Raw genomic sequence first — 23,379 nt, 5'->3', positions numbered from 1 at the left:
TTCCACATATTCATGCACGCACATTTTCTAAGGATATGCATGTAGTAACCCACTTAGAACACTGAAACTTGTAGCAAAATCTTTCCGTCTTGCTTTGGAACACCTCAGAGACTGTGATTACACTAGTTAAAAGGAAGTAGTACTTAAAGATCATGCTGCAATACTTTTTTGGTGAGTGTTGACAGCTGACTTGTTACAGTATGGAATATCAAGGCAGTCTGCTCCCAAAAGGCATGTACTCTGCAAGAAGGAATCACAGGCAGTCTTTGAAAGACAGAGCAGTTAGAGTCACTGGGGGCAGGGAGGGGAGGAAGGAGTGAGTTAAACCCCAAAAGGGTGTACTTGTGTTTTATTACAGGAGAAATATGTTTAAAGCATGTATAATTCTGTCACTCTGCATTTTGCTATGTGAAGAAGTAGGAATTGTAGATATTCTGCCAGAGTATGTGGTCTTATTCCTTCAGCGTTGTAGGTTATAGCGTAGTTGTGTGGGGGTGGCATGTTTGTTTGTTTGCTTCTGGACTAGTAACGTTGTCTCTGTAGATGAAACTCTCCATGGAGGAATTCCGAAACTTGGCTACACGTTATGGAGATCTGTATCAGTCATCTTTTGACGCAGACTCGGCAACTCTAAGGAACGTAGAATTGTATCCTTTAAAAAGCTCGATTTGTCTGCTTCCCTTTTCCTTCTTGTGCAGGCAGAATGAAGCTTAACCATCCTTTCTTCTGTGAAGGCAGACACAAAGTAATATTGAAGCAATTAATAACACAAAAATCAGATACAAACTGCTTAAAATGTATTTGGAAATAAGTATTGCTGTGCTATTATTTCAAATTAATCAGAAATTTCAAATTTCTGAACAAGTTAGAACTCCAATAGCATAAAGTTTGGGATTCTTGTACTTCTTGTCCTGTACTTACTAAAGGAGTAGTGGTTGTAGGATTGCTTCATGAAAACTAGAGAACCAAGGAAAAGTGCTAGTAATAAAATATCATATCTCCTATTTTAAGTACCAAACTTATAAGTCTTTTAAATCTTTAATATTAAATATCAGACAACAGCAGAGCTGTCTGTTGATTTCACATGCGATAGAAGCCCTGATCTTGGATCCAGAATCTGCAAGGTAGGTTTGATACTTAACTTCCTGCTCCTTTGTTTTTCTTCGTTCCTAAATCCTTGGGGCTTCAAGCCTGGGAGTTAAGAAATGTCTCAAGGGACCCTTGCGATTCTACTCTGGGCAGGCTTGAGGCCCTGTGCTGAAGCTGGCTGGGTAGGGACTGTCTTTCAGGTTCTGCTCTTTATACTCATTGTGCTCTTGAGAGAGACATAGTGGACTTATCTTAAATACAGATTTGCATCAAAATAAAAAGCAACTTTCTAAGTCTCCTGTTTTAAGAGATTAGAAAATTTTATTCATTACTATTTATTTATCTAATACTATTTGCATTTGTGCCGTTCTTTGTTAACTGTCATATCCACTGCTTGGCGCTCTTGAGTGCTCATGAGTTTCCTTCAGAGTCCTGCAAATCTATCTGTTAGATTAATTTAAACTTCTAATGTAACCCATCCCCTTTGGTAACGGTAAACTTATGCCCACTAACAAAAATCGCTTTGAAGCAACTATGAGTTGAATCAGTCTTTGAAACTTCCAAGTTGAGATTAAATGGAAGATACTGTGACTAAAAGATCTTTTTAATGTCCAGTTTTGTAACTGTGAATAAAAGCAAACATCACAAGAGAGACTGCCCTTACTTATTATGAATTAAGCAAAATCTAGAGGGTGTATTAATCGTAGCTGTAAAAAGCATGCAGCTGAGGATCTTCAAAAAGTTGGGTGTCTAGGAGATGGAATTTTTTCAAAGAACCTGATTGTGAGCCAGGAAGTCTAAATTTTATTCCTACCTCTGATTGGTATACTCACATTTTCTTGAGTTGTGAAACTTTTAAAAGCATTATAAACAGTGCAGACTTGAGTAAAAGCTAGGACAATTAAGCATGCTCAATCTCAGTTAGACCTGTAACCGCTTCAAGCGTGAGAGAACAGGACAGAAAGTGGTGAATAAGCTATAATAAAGAAGTAGTTTAAATGTAAAGAGCAAGTCTTATAGTGGAAAGATTACAGTAGAGAAACAGAGTAAACAGTTTAAAAAAACAGCATCACTTCTTAGTGGATGTAAAGTTGCAGTAGAGGATGGTCTTCTTGCACCTGTTAGAGAATGAACGTCTCTGAGTTGGGGGGAGCGTACTTGGCACAACAGTGTATTTTATTTTCTAGTTTCCAAGAGTATAGTTCAAATGGAACAGCGCATGTTGAGAGTGAATATGAAAGAAGAATGATGTCTGTATTTAACCATGTATTGGAAGAAGTGGAATCCCTCAACAGGAAATACGCTCCTGTGTCTTACTTGGCAAGTAACAGCTTTTAAATGTGTATTCTGTAGATGAAGATTCCAGATACTCACCACCTCTATATCTCCATTGCGATCAAGAAACCAATGGCTACATTTCAGTTAATGGACATAACCTGTTAATAGCACAAGTGGCTGCTAAGGAGACTTTAATACTTAAAGTTTTGCTATAAAATGTGTAACCTTACTGGGCTGATGAAAAGTAACGTTTTAAAAATCCTGACACTAAGAGTCTAGCAGAGGCTGATAAAGGTCAAGATACCTAAAAGTAATATCAAGTCTCTGTTAGATCTCTCACTACGCTTGCATTCAATGGCAGTGAAGCGTATTCTGTTAGTTTGTGCTGTTGTTACAAAGGCATTCTACCCCTGGAACATACGCTGCTGGAGAGTCCAGCGCTAGCCTAGCTTCAGTTTCTGAGCTGTTGACAGTTTGGGTAGTGTTCTGTGAGTATAGTATTTCTCTTATCAGTGCAGGTCATCGGACAACACAATGTAAAGCGTGCTGAATGCAAACAGTAAGCTGATAATGTACTCCTCTTACAGTGCCAGTGTGATGTCTTTTACTGCTAGTGAACATCATAAAGCTGCAGGCCATGCTGATGGAAAGTTCATATGGTACTACTGATGTTAGTTCATATGTCATGGGTAGCATCTATTTGCCTTGTTTCTAAATTCAGCATTCCTTACCAATTCCAAATCCTTACCAATTCCAAATTGCATAGAAAAATAAGTTATGTAAAACATAGCTAAGGTAAACCCTGTAAACTTAGCGTTGCAGGTTCCATACCAGTATGGCTCCTTGACTTAGTGTCAGTAGTGTCCCTCTGAGCGAAGAGGGTATGCTGTGGTAGGGCAAAGAAGAGTAGACAAAAGGCTTAAAATTAAATCATTGTAAGCTGTGGTATATGCCAGTGCTGTTTAGGGTGTTTAGGGGTTTTTATTTGCCTTTTTTTGGGGGGGGGGTGTTTTTTGGGAGAAGAGGGTGAGGGGAGGGGCTAGCAGGTACTGCTCTGCTGACTTTAACAACATACTACACTAAAGCAGGAATGATTTGGGCTTTTTTTTTTTTCCCCGTAACCTCCTTGTTCTTCCTAGAGCAGAATAGTTTTTTCTTAAAAGGTAGAAAATAGAGAGAGAGGCTTAATGTAGTCTCTCTCGTCGTAGTGGCTGTTATCCTATGACTATGTTTCCAGTCTTTCAGTGGAAATTACTGCAGTTTTAGTACTTCAAGAGCATATCTTTTCTTTGTGCTATAAAAGATTTCTCATTTGGTTTGGCTCCATTTATTACAGCATACAGCTTGTCTATGCAGTGCTGTCATTGCCTTGTTGAAGGTACCCCTTTCATTTCAAAGGTACTTTTTCCAAAAACTGCAGTCTACAAGCATTAAGGTAAGTACTGCTCAAATATGGTTTAAAATTTCTTTTCATTGAATCTTTACTTAATGAGAAAAGGTTGATATAGTCTTCCTAAAGGCACAAAGATTGAGCATTTTTAGTGAGGGCACTTAACCGCAAATAGCACTTGGGTTTGCCTGTTTGGATCAGCTAGAATAATATGTACGTATGATTATTAAGAACTATTAGGCTGTGACTTGGACAAGCAAATAGGATTCAGTTTTTTGACTGCAAGGTTAAAAAAAAAAAAACTGACTGTGGAACTTTCCTTGATTCTGAATCTAAAGCTAGATAATATTCTAGTCCTGGGAAAGCAACTTTTCTCAGCTTGTATTGTTTTTCCTTTTACTGTAAAAAAAAAAAAAAATTACATTTTCCATGTTGGAAGCGAATTGTAATATTTGTCAGTTGGCAGAGTAAGAATGGCTGTACGTGGCCTTCAGCAAGAGCAAGAGGAAAAAGGGGGGGCTTTTCCTTGAGTGCTCCCTTTTTTCTGGGAGGAGTGAAAGTCTTAAGATTTTAGATGTTTACACTTACTGCATTTTATTTCTTTGTTCATCTTAATATGTTTGGAGCTTACTTGTGGATACTTTGTAGGACTGTTCACTCCTTTCAAAAGTGTTTAATGAAACAGATGTAAAGACCATGTCTGGGATTGCTGATGCACTTATTAATTGTCATAGTACATAGAGTACATAGAGTTCTGTGTTTGCATCTGCTAGTTTCCCTACCAAACCCCTCCTTGAAGTTTAAGAACTGTTTCGTTTCATGTATGAATTGCCTTTGCTTTCAGAAGGCGTAAGATTACTTTTCTGTCCGGTTTTCTGTGTTTCAGCTTGCTCTATCTCCATCTCCAAGGAACCCTGCTGAGCCTATTGCAGTACAGAACAATCAGCAACTGGCCTTGAAGGTGGAAGGAGTGGTTCAGCATGGCTCTAAACCAGGCCTTTTCCGCAAAATCCAGTCCGTCTGTCTAAACGTATCTTCAGTGCTGCAGAGCAAATCTGGACAAGACTATAAGGTATGGGTACTGTAGAGCCAGACAGCGTCCTAAGCGTTCTTCCTGTATTTTCCTGCTCTGTTTTTGGCTCTGTATGTTAGCAGAATTCTCAGGTTGAAATGAACGGGGGCTTCTGCAATCCTCTCGCTCTTGAGAGTTGTCGTTCAGGCACCGGTGGGAGCTAGGCATAGGGCATGGAAGGAATCTGGGATTTTGATGCCTGCTGTATGCTGATACCTTTTCAGCAACAATTTTTATTTCAAACAAACGAGATTTTTGTAATAAGAACAGGTGACTAGGAGTCTGCTTGAGATCAGGAAAATTCAACCTAATATACAGCAAAGGAAACTCCTAAGGAAAAAGGCAGGAGTAGGTTATTCTCTACTGCCTAGCCCCAAGAATTTCTTAATCCTCATGCCGGGTTTTTTGTTTGTTTATGGAAATTAGGAGGACAGGCTGTCCAAATGAAATAGTAAACTCAAATGAACAGTTTTATCAAAGATGGCGTGTCTGAAGTTCAGGTTCTGCTAACATGATCTCTAGTGAAAGGCCTAGGTGTGAGGGGTTGCTTTTGTGTTTCTTTTGTTTTAAAAACTCAGTTGCTTTTAAAGGAATAATATGACTAGGAAGTGTTTAATGTTAGTCTGACTTAGGTTACTCAATGGAAAAAAAGAATGTTGAGGCAAAAAAGACTTGATGTTAGCTATCTTGTTTCTGTTGGTAGATACACAAATGACATTCGTCAATGAAAATTATGCTCCAACGTACATGTGCGTTGGTTTAGGAAAATTGAAGATAACAATCTTTATCTCTTCTTCGACTGGAGAGCGGATAATTCCTTTTAACAGGTTATATATAAAGTGACATTTTGATCCCTCCATGTGTTCTCAGATTCCTATTGACAACATGACCAATGAAATGGAACAGAGGGTGGAACCACACAACGACTACTTCAGCACTCAGTTTCTGTTAAACTTTGTGATACTTGGCACCCATAACATCACAGTAGAGTCCTCTGTCATTGATTCAAATGGCATTGTTTGGAAGACTGGGCCTAAAACAACTATTTTTGTAAAATCTCTTGAGGATCCATACTCCCAGCAGGTTCGTCTCCAGCAACAGCAAGGACAGCCGCCATCACAGCAGCAACAGCAAAGAACAGCATACTCACGGTTTTAATTCCTGGAAGTGACTCTATCTTGTAAGAGTCGATGGCAGCACAGGTTTTCTTGGATGCTGTTTTTTCAAAAGCTTACACTTTTAATGTTCTCCTAAGTCTCAGGTGCCATTTTGTTACTTCTTAAATTGGTTATTCTGAGGTAAATTTGGGCATGAATCAGCAGAAGCAACTCTGTTCAAATTCGGAGTTGCAATTTTACTATTAGAACTTCTGTTTGGTCTGTTCACTTCTATTCACAAACCAGTTGCAGCAGACTCCATAAACTTAGCTAGCAAGGGGGACTGAAGAACGGTGTGACTAGTACTATCTGTACTTTCTTTTTTTGAAGCATGTGGGTTCTAATATTAGGCTCACAGGACATCTGTTAACATGTTGGTTAGTTAATACAGAACTGAGTGTAATACCAAGTCCATATATTTTAATGTGAGGGAACTGGCAGGAATATCCAGAGATTTTTCTGACATTTTGATAGCAAGTTCTAGTATTTGCCTGGTGTATCTATATTTTTTTCAGTTCATCAGCAGAGTTTGATATGTTAATATCAAAGGAACAAAACGAAAGCACACTTGTAATATGCAGTTGTAAAGAGAATACGGGCTAGGGGGGTGTCAGGAGAGTCTTATAAGAAGCAGAATATTACTAGTGGGAGCAATAACTTTCTTGGATGGTATAGAAAGGATTACTCTTTTGTTCTGAATTTTCTTCATTTATCTGTGTTTCAGAAGGCTCTTTTTTTTTTTTTTTAAAGAGGAAAGTTAATTTGCAAGTTGTCATTCAGTTTTAACTTCTTTGCATTTAAAGGGACTTATTAAAGGCCAAAGTTTTGTAATCTTGTGTACTCTTTTACCGATTTAGTAATTCTAACTGGCACTTTTACAGGATAACTTCAAAGAGAGTTTTGCTGTAGATAACAGTACTACAAATTGATTCAGAATCATTTTGGAAGTATACTGCCTCATATGTAGCTTTTATGCTATTTTGGAAGCACAAAGGGCTGAACTCGGTCTAGACTCTCATGCACGTAACATATCCCTCACCTGGTCCTAATAAATAATCTCAGTTTATCACTCTGCATGAAAGTAAGAACTACTTGAATGGGAAGGAGGAACGATGTCACTTCTTACAGACTTAACAGTTTATAAAGGGTTTCGTGCCTGTCATTGGAGTAGAAATTTTCAGTGTCACTTTTATCAGTAAATTCTTCATATGCTGCTGTTCACTGTAGAACATGACTGGAGTTTGCAAACCCTGCTTTTTCATATGTAGAGAATATGATAATAAATTGTTATAAGCCTAGGTTTCTTTGGCATAGCTGGCCAAAGAACTATTTTCATTGTGTTTTTCCCCTAATTGGTTGCTTAAGTAGTCAACTTCTTCTTGGCTTGATGTTCTGGCAGAAAAAAATTGGGAGTGATCGTGATAGATTTCATAATCTCTTGGTCAGATTTTAATCCTAAGCAGAAGAAATGTTAGGGCTGCAGGAAGGAAGTGAGAAGACTCAAAATTATTTTTAAAAATTCACCAGCACCCTCCTTAAATTGGATCTTTATTTTGTGCAGGGGGCACAAATTACCACTTTCCTTCAGTCTGTCTATGAAAAGTGGTGTTTCCTGTCCCCCCTTTAATGGTTATATAGTTAGTTATATATAAATTTGTGCGTGTATGTATAGTTACAGAGTTCCAGAAAAAGATGATTCATACAATGTTGCATACGCAATCTGTCCGATTTGAGAAGTGAACTGTTCATGGGGTTTTTTAATTAAGGTCCCAGACCAATATCTTAACCACAAAACCATCTTTATTGTAATGTTTAAAAAAAAAAAAAAAAAGCAAAAAGCTCCAGACTGAAAGGTCAAACAATTTTTTTTTTATCCTGCATAATGAATGTTTAGTTCTTTTTCTGTTATTGACTAACACATTGCTGGAAACCTGTGATGGCAGCTTTCCAAAGCAGCTCAGAAATGAAATGAAATTCCTACATTGCAGAGCAGGCTTCTCCTATAAGTCATAAAAAGTTCACAGTGCATAGCTAAACTTGTGAGAAAGCTAGCAGAAAAAAGCTTCTCCAGGCAAAGCCCTGGCCCAAGACATAGTTGTCCATAAGGCAGTAAGATTGAAGCAGTTTGCTGCAAGAATCGGTTCAGAAAACTGTTCCTTCCCCAAAGGACAGGTTTGTTCACCTCATCTGGTAGGGCCCTAGAGCTCTTGGAACTTGGATCAGTTTTGGAACTAGGCAAATAATGACTGAAAGTTAAATCCAAATTCTGGCTACAGCTCATGGCTGAACTCGCCCTGTTGTGTTTGATAGAAAGTATGTATAGGATTATGCTTTCCTCCAGACTATATACTAGGCATAATTTGGTCATATTAGAATTACGATGACAGCACTGAGCGAGGTATATAGATCTCTCATCTTCTGTCAGCAGTGGGCAAATATTACAGTGAGTGTTACACTCCGTCATACTTATAAGAGCTATTTGACCGTTTAGTCAGCCATACTGCAAGAACTTCAGATTATAGGTTACCGGTCTACAAAGGAATACGCAAGATGCTCAAATACATCCATTCAGAGTGCTTTTTTTTTTTTTTTTTTAAACGTCAGAGTGTTCTGTAGCAAAGGTTTTAAATATCTCCTGATGGTTGACTTCATAAGTTACTATATACTTAACATTCAGGTTGTCCTGTGTAGACAGCTGGTTGGTTTTTTTGCTTAAGGCCTCTTAGCTGGGTGAAACTTGTACTCCATGGGAACCTTCCAGTCTTGTGAAAAATACAATGTCATATTTATTAGAAATTCACTTGTATGGGAAGATGGCTTGCTGTGCAAGTACCTGAATTTCTAACAAATTCTGAAGAATTTCTCATGGTGGCTCATTTGCAGGTTATAATTACGTGTTGATCAGGAAAGATCCTAGATCTTCTACTAAATCACCCGTTTAAGTGACAGCAGTGTTATAGGTTATGTGGTTTTCATGGTGGGGTTATTTTTTGGGTGCTGTCATGTATTTTTAATCCTAATGCAGGGCAACATGTTTTGAGGAAATAAGAACCAAGGTTTTTTCATAAAAATCAAAGACTCAAAATACCCAGAGAGAAGCCAGAAAGAGTGTTATGGATAACAATTTCAGCAGAAGTTTTCTGTCCATTGCTGTAGCTAACAGGCGCTAATGTGATCCTTGATGTGTTAAAAGCTGACTATTCAATAAGAAGTAGGGTGGCTATCTTGAAATCTGTGTTCTGTTTATGGTGCCAACACTTGAAGTTGTGGAACTAAGGATCTAGAAAGTATTTGTATGACATGAGCCTGAGTTAAATCTCTTAAGCACTTCTCAATAAACAAAGCAGTACCTTGATCACTATACCTACTTAACCACTGGTAATGGAAAACAGTTCAGTTATTTTTCGCATACTGGCAAAGGTTTTTACAAAATAAAACAAAAAAGGCACCTCAGCTGGACATCAGTCTTGAGCCTGCTGCTAAGAGTTCAGTCAAACAATGGAAAAGTTTAAGCACGCAGATGCCAGCTACATCATCGTTTAGCCTTAATCTTTAAGATACACTTTCAACTAAGTTCTTTGCTAGATTCCTGGCCTGGGGAAGGGGGAAGCTGATGATCAAATTTAGATGACTTGGGAGGCATTCATAACACTTGCAGTTCTGTGTTAAGTCAATAGTAACCAGTGTAGGCTTTAGATTTTAACCTGGCTTTCCTATGCACAGTGCAGCTAGGTGTTCTTGGAAGTGGAGACAATCTGCTAAAGCTGGAGAGCACATTGGTGAGAACCTGTACTTGCATCAAAAAGCGTCATGTCTAGCTGATCTCTTGCTTGATGCAACATGAATCCTCCACAAAAGAGGTAAAGAAGGAATTTCCCCTGTCAGATTCTGCCTTTCTCTGGAGTTTGGAGTGTGATCTCCTGCTAAGATCATTTCAGTGTTTCATAAATGATTCTGTGTAATTGCAGTCATCATGTATATTGCTGGTGTCTTGGATTTTCCTTTTCTCTCTCTTTAGATATTTGGCTTATTTTACCTGAGGATTGAAATGCCTTAATTTAGCTAAGGTTTTCAGATTTGATAGTGGATAAAAGTGGATAGCTCTAGACAGGAGCTCTAGAACTGTACGCCCCGTGCCTCAGTGAGGAGTATTAAAAAGGGAGTGTTCCACAGACAAAAGACTTTTGGTACAGTCTTTGTATACTTGCGCAGCAGAATTGCATTATCCAGTGTGCTGCACATTCCTCCTTACTGGCAGTGTTTGGGAGACTTAGCTTACAGTTCGGGGGAAGAGGGAAGGGGCTAGTTTTTGATTTTTATTCCCTTCATCTGTTTTCAGTAGCACGACATATCAACCTGCAGATCTTATAACTGGATTGCCTTTATTTAAAGGTTAAAATGTCATTCTCAACTTGTATTCGTATGCTAGGCTGCCATGACTATTAACAGTCTCTCAATGATTTCGGACAAGGCCTGTTCTTGCTAAGCTAACTAGAAATCTGTAAACAGCTAGGGTGTGTGTATTGGATCTCTCATTCTGAATTAGTGCTTTTGTTGGGAGTAGGTATATGTGAAATACAAACAAGAGGATGTAGTAGTAATCTTTAGGCTGGCAAAATTCCCATGGGCTGTCAAGCTAGAATTGCTTGATTGGGCCTGGAGGATTAGTATAATACCTGGAATGAATAATGGAAAATAACTAATCCTTTTGGGGGACCAAAAGGTATCTTTTTTTCCTCTTCTGAATTCCAAGAATTCTCAAGAGGGGAATAACCTGAAGTCTGGGTGAATTTTTTTTTATTTGCTTACCTGTGCTTATTAGGCAAACTTCTCTCCTGCTTGTCAAATTTATCTCAGCAGTAGTCTTGCAGTTTAGCAGCTGCTTAACGGCATGTGATTCTGCCTTGTACGTTTTGAAATGAAAATAGACATGTGTGTATATGTATGTATGTATACATACACACACATTACCCATTGGAACAGATGGACAGAAGTCATATAGAAGCCTGAGGATCTTGTCTTGTACTCATCATGCAAAAACAACTTTCTGTAATACAGACCAACTCTATTGATAGCTGTTCTCTTTTTACTGGGGAAAGCTAAATTTTTAATGTTTTCTCTGCTACACGCAGGGTAAACATGGTGAAAAATACTCTTGTCTAGACTTCACTTTTACTGCAAAACAGAAGTGTTATCTGCTTATTCTTCATTTGGGAATTCTGATGTGGTTATAAGCAGTCTCTCTACAAACTATCCTACCATTTCGTAAGCCTGCCGGAGTAGAGGTTTGGGGGTTTTTTGTTTGCTTGCTTTTTAAATAAGCAGCAGTAAATGATGATGTCCATCACAGTAAGCAGTATACAGAGTAGTAAAGTTCCTTATATACCACAGTAAAGTTCATATACCACTAAACTAAAGTAGATGTCTCTTTCTTTTTCTGAAGTTATTTTGCCTGTACTTGAGGACTTTGGGGGAGCGGGTGGAATAAACTGCATTAATGAGCAACCAACTTTGTTGGTGACTCAGATTTTATTTAGTAGAAGTGAGTTGTTGTTTGAGATCTCCTACAATGCACAGTATGGACAAAACTTGCCTTCAAAGTAGCTAAATCTTTTTGGCTGTCTTCTTTCTGCTGGCCTACAGCGCTTTGTTGTCTCCTTGGTCAGCGTATTTACAAATGTGCCTTTTTAAATCTTCAGCAGCATCTTCTCAAGACACTCTGTTCCTTTTACAGCAATGCAGGTGTAGTCAGTTATCTGCATGGCCCAAAACAAGAGGAAAAAGTGTAGGGTGTGTGTTTGTTTGTTTTTTTGCTTCAACGGGGGTGGGAGGGAAGGAGCAAGGAGCAGTTCTGCAGCAGAGCAGTTCTGAGTTCAATAGGGCCTGAGATCTGGTAGTTCTCTCTGCTTGACTGCTGTAATCCGGCCTCTGGAGCCATTGGGCTACTCTCACTTCACCCACATAGATGCGTCCAAGGACACCAGCTTGGATGCTGTGGCTTCTAGAAGAGTCTTATCTACAACCTTGGCCTATTAACCACCAAAACAGAGTGTCAGAGACCAACGCACTTCTTGAAAGCAAGTGAAGAACAAGTATTATGTTACTTTTCTTACAAGATGTATCATGCCATGTTGCAGTTACCTTCTCTCAGTGTGAATTTTCAAGCTATATGCTGTGTTCTGTGTTACCAGAAATTGTTCTTTCTCAGTAGTGACCCTAGATACCTTATGGTTTCTTTGTACTCCAAGGGATACCCCGCTGACAAAACAGCAGGGGTAGGGCTGTGCTTGAGGCCGTAAGCTCAAACTTGCTATTGAAATCACAGATTATATGTATTTCAGTGAAGTGTCTACAGTGAGCCTTGATCTCCGCTGCTGTTCTGTACGTTTCTGGAAGGTTGCTCTTGCTCAGCTGATCGTCAGCATAGTGCTGAGAAATGGAACATATCTTCCTGGGGCGCCCATTTGCTTTTAGAATAGACTCTTTATCTATGTCTTGCCCAGCTCAAGGTAATGCTATCCAAATTAAGGACACTATAAGGACACTGGCTGTATGTGCATGGAGTTTCCAATTACCCTCACTGCCTCCTGATCCAAGGATGTTATACAAGGTGGGAAGAAAGTTCACTGACTCTCAAAGCAGAAACTTTCTCAGGCTAGAAGGAAAGAGCCCATGGCAATGGCTTAAACTTTCTAGTCAACCGGATACTTGGCTGTGGTGAAAAGCTGCTTTTTTCTTTTGTCAGTATTGAACCAAAGACCCGGTCTAGTCTGGGAGATGCTGCATTGCTTCCATTGCGTAGGAATAAAACTTGAGACCCTAGCTACTTCAGTCTTAAATGTCACCATATTTTTTTAATGGCTGGGAGGTTTTTTCACATTCTCTCAGATTTGTGATTGACTGGGGTTTCAAGAGGTCTTTTACAAATCTGACTAATGAAAGTAATTGTTGGAGTTATTTATGGGTATCAGTGGTGATTACGTAGCTCCAAGCAAGACAAAATAAAGACTTGTGGTTTGGATGATTTAAAATTCCTCTGCTCAGCAGTTTAGGTATGTGACTTGCTGACAGTTCATCTATATGTCTCTTCTCTGCTTCCTAGAAGTAATTAATTTCAAGTTAACCCTATTTCTAAATTAAGAGGTGTCCATGCTTAACACACAGCCTCTAACTCTAGGGCAGAAACAATGAATAGCAGTTGAACTAGAGGAGACTGACTGATAAATGTAAACAGAATGGTATGTAGATGGCTGAACATTGCCAGAGATGATGGGATAAATCTTCAGGGTATAGTTTCATGCCACTCTGACTGTATGTTGTGGCTGAAAGGGGCTATCCCTGTGCCTATTCCTGCTCCCATCCTTGCTCTTTACATCAGATCAGTAGTTTATCTAGTTAAAACTGTTCCATTCTGGTAGGCTGTTTTCTCAGCTGGGTCAGCAGGTTGGTTTTGGCTGACTGCGCAGTCGCTTGATCATCAGAGTTAGCACAAGAAAGGTGCTGTGGAAGAAATAGGATGCATCCTATAAGCAAACGACTGTTGGACTGACTGACCATGCATACGTGGTATACTTCTGTATCAAGTCTGCAGGGAACGATCTGTTAGATACATCTGAACTGTGGCATTTTTGCATGACTAATGTGAGAGGGCAAAGATCCTTTCACTGCAGTAGTTACCATCCAGCTGTCTGGCCTTCCCATCTGCTGTGAGCTAGCACCTGTAAGTGAGGCAGTAGAAGGGAAGAAGTGCCCTTGGGGAATTGCAGGTGAGGTCAAGTCTGCAGTGAGTTGTCAGTTTTTGCTCTGGAGTGGGTGAATTGTGGGGATACGTTCTGGTTTGCCAGTGATGCATATGGGCAGTATCTAACAACTGTGAGCGCTGTCTGACTGGAGTCGTTTAACAAATCCTAAATTGTGCAGATGTTAAGGTTCTGATTTCACATTATTTTTTAGTTATATTGGTGCTGTTCCTACATGATCACTTCTTAAATTTTGGCCAAAGCCAGGTTTTTGTCACTTAATCTTAAATCCACTGGAATCAGTTTCTTGGGTGCCTATTTGGAGAAAGCAGTCTGTGTGCAAATGGCAATCTTCAAAGCAAAACGTTGTCCAGTCAGTAAGGAGGAAAAACAACATGGATTGTGACCTGTCATGGCTAGTCACCCATCTCAAGAAATAAATAGGAAGTTCCAGAGGTTGGAATAATTCACAAAAAATGTTGTCTGACCTCTTCAGAAGGTGTCTTGCTTTCAGTTATTTCATGAGGGAGGAATAAAAGCTATTTTAATTACGCTAATCGTTGTAGCTCATTGAGTGAACCTACTGCTCTGGCACGTGTTTTTCTTAAGCAGTGTGAATTGATCTTACATGTGATGTACAAATTCTGATGCAGTTTATTTTCGTTGTCCCTCTCTTTCTGAATGATTGCCAGTAAAGGATTGATGTGCATTTTCATCCTTAAAGACTGAAAGATTTACTTGACGGTCTTCTGTCTCCAGTGAGAGAGATGCAGAACCTTTCCTTGTTTAGCCTCCTGTTAGGATTGCATGCAAGTGTGGACACAGTCTTTGAGCTGGGTAGAAGTTTCCAAGAGAAAATTAATTCTGAGTGTGTCTAGGTAGTTCAGCTCGTATAATGGATCCCTTAGATTTGAATGTTGTTAGTATGTGTATGTTAGATTAAAACAAAAATACACTCTTTGAATATTTTTTCCCAGAAGAGGTGAAACAGAAGGCTAGCTTGAAGGCTGTACGTTTGGTTGTCTTCCTGATGTTCCTGTCTAAACCATAAGTAAAGCATCTAACTGTTATGTGTTGATTTTCCCAGTTACAAAAACTGGAATATTGAACCTATTCCATATGCTTCACTGTTCACAGAGTTTTGGAGATTCACAGGTCTTACGGAAGTGCAAAATACTCTACTGTTGTTCTGTGACAGGGATGTTCTTTTCTTTTTGTATAGGATAATGAGGTCCCAACCCATGACAACTAATTGCATTGCATTTACATTGTTATTTCCACACAGGCTAGTTCCTGCAAATACATATCCAAGAGTTGGTGAAATGACAAAACCAATGCAAAACTTAGATGGGAATAACGCTCTTGAGAGAAGGTATTTTTAAATGCAGTGCTTATGAATCTCTTCTATAATATTTTTATGAAAACATTTCTCAGCAAAAACTAGGGCTGGAGACCAGGGAGTCGTGTCCTGAGCTGTATCCTTTCGTGTTGTGAATGTACTAAATGGTAGATGGGAATGTTGGTGAGTAATTAAATACATTTACACATATATGTAAACACTACTTCACCAGAGAGCAGCTTACCAAAGGGGATATGGTAATTTAGAATTTGTTTATAATGAAGCCCATTCTGTAGAATAGACATAGTGAGCATCTTGCTGTGGTAAGACAGATGGGAGAGCTCTCTGTGATGTCTACTTAGTCACCTGAAATGCAAATTTCTGCTTCACTCGAGCTTTGTGCGTTTTTTGGACAGTCCCCTTATCGTTACGCTTAATGATTGTTTAAGGGCTAATCATCTGTCTTATCTCAGCTACAGTTTACCTGTGATGCAATGTATCTTTTCTGATTCATGCGTTCTCGCCTATGTCCCACCACTTCTTATTTTCTACTGGCAGAGATGAGAATGTTTTTTGATCGAAAAAGCTGCTGGGAGCCTGAAACTCACTTCCTGCTGTAAAATTTAGACTGCTTCCAGCACCTTAAAGGCGCTTGCCAAGGCAGCCCAGGGAGAAGTTGGCATTGGCAATCTCAAATACTCTGCTACGTAATCTGAATTTAAAAAAAAAAAAAAAAACTTTTACTCTCTTGGGCTTTTACCTTTAGGTGGTTCTCTGCAACCATGAAGGCCAGAAGCTATTTGCATAATCTTGGTCCTCGTTTTTATTTTTAGCACTTGACTTCAGGAAATGTGGCTTTTAAAAAAACACCAAGTACCAAATGTACAGTGAAATCTGTCTCTCCAACAATGTTGCGTCAATTCAATTAGCTGTGATTTGGCCTTCAACGTGCAGTCTTACTGGGCTGTGCCTGACGTGTTTGGCCATTTGAGGAGTAAAGGAACAGCAGAAAGGAACCTCAAAAGAAGTTTTAGAAGTCAAGTGTCTTCCACTTACACCTATAGAGAAGGAAGTTCTTTAGGGGGAAAACTTGTGCGAGACTCACAAATTAACAAAAGGAATGAGATTAGAAACAAGTAAGCAATTTAGACAGGCATCATCATAATTATCACCTGGTTTTCCTCATCCTCCACCTTTTGGAAGGGAAAAAAATGAGCATCCTCTGATCCTCAGCTACCTTGCCTCTATCTGCTCTGGGGAACAATTACAGCTAATAAATTTGCATGCTCACTAAGCTGGAGTTTTCAGATTTTGAGCTCACTGAGAATAAAAACATAGCTCACTTTCCCTTTACCTTCAGAAAAGACTTTGGCTAGTTTTTTTTTTTAAAGCTACAGAGCCAGGGTTAGTCTTAGCAGTTAAACTGGTTGAGCACTGCTTCATTTGTACCAGTTTCTAGTACCAGTTGTTGGTAATGAAAAATTGACGACTGAAATTACACAAGGACAAAGATGAAAAGTAGCTGGTCCAACTGGAGAGCAGCACTTCAGATACACTGCCTGATATGTAACTTGTTGGCTGCTGATTTACTAACTTGACAGTTGAGACAGATTCAGAGGAAATTGATGAGAGTCAAATTTCCAAGTAAAACGTAGGTGAGCGTTCCCTCGAATGTAGGACAGATCCTGCTAATGCTGTAGTGGGATTCACACAGGGTGCAAACTCCTTGCTGTATTTCTGTATTGGACTTCTGTTCCCTTGTAATGCTAAAACAGGGTACATAATTCATGCTCAGCAGTGGGGGTCAAGACCGTGACTCATTTGTGCCACTCTAAAATATTAAAACTTCCAGGCCACTTCAATTACAACCTTGGCAGGACATACAAACCTGATACAGTGAAATACCTGTGTTACCGAGGCAATATTTCATTGCAAAGAATGCTTCGTGTGATTAATGACGTAATTACTTTAATTGTCTTTTTTATTACTATTATTTTGACTACCTAGGAGTAGTCATTTCCTCTTTTAAAACATGCTGGAGATGCATGAAAACTTTGTACTTTTTTTTTTTTTTAAGACCTTAAATCTTAGAAGTATTTTTGTGTGTGCAAGCAACTGCAACTGCTACTCTGATGGATGGGGGGGGGGAGGGGGTGGAGGATAAAAGAGAAACCGGGCAAATTCATGTAGTATCAAAGATTAAAGATGAAATCCGAAAGAGAATTTGAAAAGGATCTCAAGGTAGTTGAGTTGCTGGAGGTGGGGGGGGGAGGAATGAAGTATTAACAATGCATTTAATAAATACATTTAAATAGCATTATTAAGTAATGAAACTCTCATACTGATTGATCACCAAATAGACTTAAATTAGTCTTTAAGTCTAATGCTACAAAAATTAGAACCGGGAATAAAATAAATAAAATATAAAATTGTTGATCAAGTTCCCTGCTTTTGCTCTTGGGAACAAAATATGTTCAGTAAACAGAAAGTAAACATCAGGTCAGTGATGGAATACATGTAAGGTGGCTTGCAAAGACTGTTAACGGTTTTAGGAAGGCACACTGCAGAGAGTATCCAGAATGCCCTCCTGATCTGGAGGGACAGAGAAATGTTCGACTTCTTTCTTTCTTTCTTTCTTTATTTCTTTTTTTTTTTTTTTTAAATGAGTGATCCAACAGCACTGTGTCACAAATTCAAAATTTGATCTTTGCAGTTATGTAGGCAGCTCTGTGGATCTATGTTTGCACACAACTAATTTATCTAGGAATTGACTTAGTCCAGACCTGAATGTATGCAAATGTCTGTGTTAGTGAAACTGTAGACAGGACTGAAAAATCTGACTGTCCTAGCCCTTGTTTCCCTGCATAATGAAGTCACTAACTGGTTGGGATCGTATTATATAAAAGTCTTCTACTGGCTTATATATAACACCCAGATTAGCATGAACTCTTATTGTTAATCAGTAATTCATACTGTTTACCTTGCATGATGAAAATATATAATTGATTGTTAATTTCTATACATTCTGATGACCTTTGTAAAAACCTTGAAAGATTTTTATAACCATTCAACTGAAATTAAACGTGAACCAGATCAACTGCTACAGGCTTGGTAGGATCACAGCAACATAGCTCACAGGATAAAGAGCTCTGTGAACGAGGGCAAAGGGATCAAGAAAGAAAAGGTTAATTAAATTGAAGTTATACCGAAAAGTAGTGATAATACTTGAAAAATAGAGGCTTTCTAGTAAAATAGAAAATATATAGATTTTCCTGTAATACTTAACACTTTCCTGTCAGAGCAGAGTATTAATCCGTTGCATTTTGTAAGGATATTTCACTTGTCCTCTGTTTTAAAGACAGCGATCAGAGACAGTATGAGCTTTTGGCAGATGCTGATCTCTGGACTGCAGGACTGCAAGACTCAAATTGGAAGTGAATGCTTTTACCTTTTTTTTTTTTTTTTTTTTTAATTTAATCACAAAGTCGAGCAGTGGTGTCTTTTAAAGACTCTGGTAAGTACTGTTGAAAAATGACTTGTTTCTGGGAGTATGACTGGAGTAGTGATTTGCAAATCTTGATTTATGGAATGGTTTGGGCTTCTCCAGGGTATATTATACAGCAATTTGACCAATCTTACATAAGCATATCGCCTATTGCATTCATTGCCTATTGCATTCATTGCCTATTGCATTTCATACTATCTACTTGGATTTCTGCTCACTTGAACCTTTTCATTCATCTCCTCAGAACATAATCTGCAGTTTCTAGCAGGTCGTTCTGTGCAACGCTGTTTACACACACTCTTTCCAAATATACATAGTGATTCTTTCAGTGATTCCCTTTACAAAAACTGTGATACTTAAGGCTTCATATCAGAGTGAAGGAAGAGCAGAGGGAGTGAGGAAATAGTGGGGGGAAGGAAGAGAGGTGTAACAGTAGGGATCACCATGGCTGCTTTACAGCGAACAAGAACCTCTGCCTGTGTTACTGCTGCTCCCTCCCCTGTTCACTCTTCAGTGGGAAATTTTAGCGGCCAGGAGCAAGTGTCGAGGTGGTTGGGAGCACGGTGAACAGCAGAGGAGATGTAACAGTGCCTTCCTCACCTAGAACGTGAGCCTTTCTGCTGTGCGTTGGGACATGTATACCCTACGCTTGCTTGCAGCCCTACCTACTGCCTCTGCAGTGGAGCCTAGGGATGCTTTTATGGCCTCAGCTAATAGTGTTCACTTCCCCCCCCCCACCCCATACCCTCTTCCTGCTCCATCCTTAGGGAAGAAAGGATCAATATCTAAGGCATGCAGCAGCTCCTATACTACTTCCACTTGGAGAGGTGTGACCACAGTAAGAGCCTGTGTTAGAGGGAGTGGAAAGTGCAGTAGAGTTTGCATATGCCAAATTACTGCCCCCCTGCCCCCACCTAGCTTCAGAGAGCAATAGCTGATGTGAGACTACAAACCCTGAAGTCCCATCTTCCACTCCTCCCTGCCTTCAGGAGAAGAAGCAGTTTACAACCAGGCACAGCCAGGTCATCTTGTGGATTGCCCTCCCCAAGAGAGTGCTGTAGCTGGGCTCGCTCTGATCTCCCACAGCCCAGCAGGCGCAGAGTCAGTCTGCCTTTAAAGTGCCACCCTGCAGTGTCCTACTTCTTTGCCACTCAAGCTTGAAAACCCTTATTAGCAAGCTGTAACAAATCCAATACTCTTTGCTCTTCAACTGTTAAATTTTATTTTTGTGCTTATCTTTAGTAGCTTTGCTTTAATAAGGATCTAATCCAGTGATCACAGAGTATTTTGTGGAAAAGGGGATTCCAGGTTGCTTTCTGGAGGGAAGAATCCCCTGGAATACATGAGGGTAGAGAAAGCAATGTCAAATAGTAGATTAAATACCCAAGCTTAGAATCTGCTCTGTCTAGCTATTCCTCCAGCATATTGATTCTTACAGTTTGCCAGACAAGACACATTTTTAGACAAGATGTTTTTACTTACTTTTTTCACATTCTTGCCATGACTGGAATTTGCTGCTTCTCTTTAAGTTCTTGGCCTAAAAGGCTTGATGGGTTAATAGGTTCTCCTTAGACAGATGCTGCCATTTAGAGATGTTATCTGAAAGACATGCAATTAAATCTTGACCTCAGCTAAGTCCGTACAAAGTTCTCACAGCTTGGCGTGATAAGCAGTTATGGTTCTGTGATACTGAATTTGCAGTGATGTCTAATTTTGCCACTCAGCATTAACACAAGGCACATTTTGTGTGATAGTACTTAAGAATCTCAGCCCATTAGCCTGTTTCCTGCTCCCATCCCCCACAAAATCTAATTATAGTAGCTTTCATTGCTGTTTGTCAGTCTTGACAATTATTAGTGGAAGCAAGTGGAAAGACCTGAGTTATACCAATAACCAGACTTCTCATTTATCCTTCTCATGACTTGATAATAATTATTATTCTTCCCCCCCCCCCCCAAAGATGGGGATGTATCCCTATCTGAACCACCTTGTGAGTGTCCTGGGTTAAGTATGCTGCAGATACTGTGTCCTACTCAAATACTCTCTCAGACTAGGTCATGCTCTTCTGCCTCCTCCATCTCTGGGCTCTTTGACAGTAGGCATAAAACACTGGTAGGCTGGACTGGCCAGAGCATGGGCAAAGTGGGATGGACAAGGATATGTGTGTGTCCAAAGGAGCTCAGTGAAGGGAGTACGAAGTATTGAGAGGGCAGAGCGTTCATAGATGGGAAGAAGGGGTAACTGTTTGGCAAATGTTTGAAAGGGTTTTTTATTTTCCCCTTACATCACTTCTGCGTAGTAAAGAGTCTTTTATTTACAATTTTTGTTGTTTTTTTATGTTCTGTAATCATTTTTTTTAAGATGTGGGTAGAGGAATAAATCTAAGCAAGAGTAGCGTTACTGCTGTGTCTTGTTCATTTTGAAATCTTATTTTTGTTTGCCTTTGCCTTTTTGTTGTGAGAGTTAGACTGATCAGATCAAGCTATGTAATCCCTTGTGGCCTAGCTGGATTCATCCATGCCATTAGGGTTGCTTTTCTTAGCCGCAGTTAACAATGGTGTAATGGCTTTTATAACATTTTATTAAGCTGAAACATATCAATAGGGCTGATGATAAACAATTGTGGTATTTTAGGAAGAATAACTTCCAGCACTTGCTGCACATGCCAACCTGCAGACCTTTTGTGCAGGACTGACTGTCTGGCCTGAAAAGGTGAAGTTTCTGGTATTTGTCTGTTATGAACATACATTTGTTCTGTGGCACAGACTTGGGAAACTGCTCTTGGATGTCCGTGCTGGGACGTATAGAAAAGCATAACTTTTATCACTCTAGATTAAAATTGTTCTTTGACTGATGATGACTTGCTTAGGTCTTATCTGCTGCTGGCTAGTCTGAATCGGGATAAATTGCCATAGCTTGGATTTAATGTGGGGAAGATGCAAAGGGGCCTTCTTGTTGATGCCACTGATGTGATATGATAGTTGTAACAACTTCCTCCCTTTATCTCCCTCCAGTTCACGCTGGATCTCTCCCTAGCTTAGTAGAATGAACTTCATGTACAGCTAAGATGCATAAGGATTTTCTGGAATTAAACCTTCTTCTACATCTTTTACCTTGAAGAAAAAAGCATGCTACCTTTCAATGCCTAACTAATAGCGTTAGCTAACTTAAATAATGATTACTGATTAATTAATGGCAACAGCACTTTAGCTGAACTTTTCCCAAGGAAATGATTAATTGCTATTATGAACAGACAACAGTATTCTACCAAATTCAGCCGAGAGCCAGCAATACTGTTTTTTCACCATTAAATAGTCAGGTGGCGAGAATGCGGAGAGTGTGTGTGGATGTAGCTTAAAAGCAAATTCTCATGCAACTTCTCCTTTTATATTTCCCAGTGTTGGCTTATTTCTTCGGTGGGCTTCAGCTTGTGCAAAAACTGCATTACTAGCTTGCAGCATGGACATGTTGATCATTACCTTCATTCGGTAACCAGGCTAAACAAAGCTTTGAGAAAGCTGGGCAAAACGGTTGCACAGCTACTTATGGCATCATAAGGCAAGGGGTTTGCCTGCTGTGCTAAATGGTACTCAATTGTTTAGATAAAGTTTTCTAGAGACCTCAGTCCTGATAAATACCATCACTGATGGTATTTATTCTAAATTACCTACTTCCTAGAAACGCTCGGTGGACCTTGGATCACACCTGACTAGTTTGTGTCCAGTTTGTCAGCCAGTTCAACCTGGATGGATCTTTGCACTTTGCACGGAGTTGTTTGAAGTTGCTGGAATTCAGCATATGGACAAATAGACTCCCACTGCAAAGGTGGCTGTCATTGTTACGTTGGACTCTTTACTTTCGTTTTCAACTTGGGGGGAAAAAAAACGCTTTTCTGAAACAACAATATTATTTTTAGATTGTAATGATACATAATCCAACAAACATAAGAAGAATAAAGTAGGAATATCTTTTATAACAACATATTCTTTAGGGGGTTAAGTGTGAGAATCATCTTTCTTAATAACAGTAGTAAGTGTTTATTTAGTGCTCTTGTATTTGAAGTTTGATCTACAAACATTGACTGGATGATGGTAAGTGTTTACCAAAAAAAAAGTCAGTCAGTTTGGTAAATATTGACTTGAAATGAACTTGGAATACTTGAACTGGCTGGAAGAAAATAGGAGCTTCATCTGGTGATTGACCTCACGGCATGTGATTTTTATGATCAGAACCATGCTGTGAAATTGATAATTTTCCAGTGGGGAGAGAGAGAAATATTAGAGATTAATTCAGTGTGAAGACCCCGTTTTTCACTGCACTTATTTTTAAAACAGCTAGTTACAAAGCATTAAGATAATAAGTAGTAAATGTTAGGAGTTCTATACGCCTAAAGACAGGCTGGCATCATCTTCCCATTTGTGCTATGCTTGCATAAGCAAACATTGTGGGCTTATAAAAATCTTACAAAGTGCAAGTTTATATATAATCAGCATACCATAACTGCCTAAGTAATATGATTCCGTAGATATGATTGAACTAAATAAATTCGTCATGGATAAAAGATCTTGTAATCAAACTAACACAGAGGTTAAAGATTCAACAACTAGTTGGAGTGCAACTTTAGAGCTTCTTTTTTTGCAAAAACAAACAAACAAAAAACTTACCTTGTTGACAGTAGTGTCAATAGGGGAAGAACGCATACTCATGTAACTGAGATGAGAAGCTAGCGTTGGTGTGCTCTACTTAAGCCGCCTCGTCGATTAACTTAGCACAGTATGCTATGAACACATCGCATGCAGTAACAAAGTGC

At 39.2% G+C, this 23,379-nt stretch overlaps 1 protein-coding gene and 1 long non-coding RNA gene across 2 annotated transcripts in view; one reads left to right on the top strand and one right to left on the bottom strand.

Moving 5' to 3' along the window:
• Positions 1-6,817, top strand: part of INTS7 (integrator complex subunit 7) — a 23,233-nt gene extending 16,416 nt beyond the window's left edge. Inside the window, exons 15-20 of the mRNA XM_068939786.1 lie at positions 544-647; positions 1,056-1,124; positions 2,277-2,409; positions 3,704-3,802; positions 4,644-4,829; positions 5,700-6,817. Of these exons, the coding sequence (XP_068795887.1) occupies positions 544-647; positions 1,056-1,124; positions 2,277-2,409; positions 3,704-3,802; positions 4,644-4,829; positions 5,700-5,987 (879 nt within the window). The 3' untranslated portion in view covers positions 5,988-6,817. The remainder of the gene's footprint in view (positions 1-543; positions 648-1,055; positions 1,125-2,276; positions 2,410-3,703; positions 3,803-4,643; positions 4,830-5,699) is intronic.
• Positions 641-23,379, bottom strand: LOC138066849 (uncharacterized). The gene is made up of 3 exons (XR_011140412.1): positions 23,234-23,379; positions 20,052-20,168; positions 641-726 (listed from the first exon to the last, which is right to left on the bottom strand). It is a non-coding gene; the product is annotated as an uncharacterized lncRNA (long non-coding RNA).

This window comes from Struthio camelus, chromosome 3 (assembly GCF_040807025.1).
Source record: "Struthio camelus isolate bStrCam1 chromosome 3, bStrCam1.hap1, whole genome shotgun sequence".
NCBI lineage: Eukaryota > Metazoa > Chordata > Aves > Struthioniformes > Struthionidae > Struthio > Struthio camelus.
This window is presented reverse-complemented; position numbering and strand designations above follow the sequence as displayed.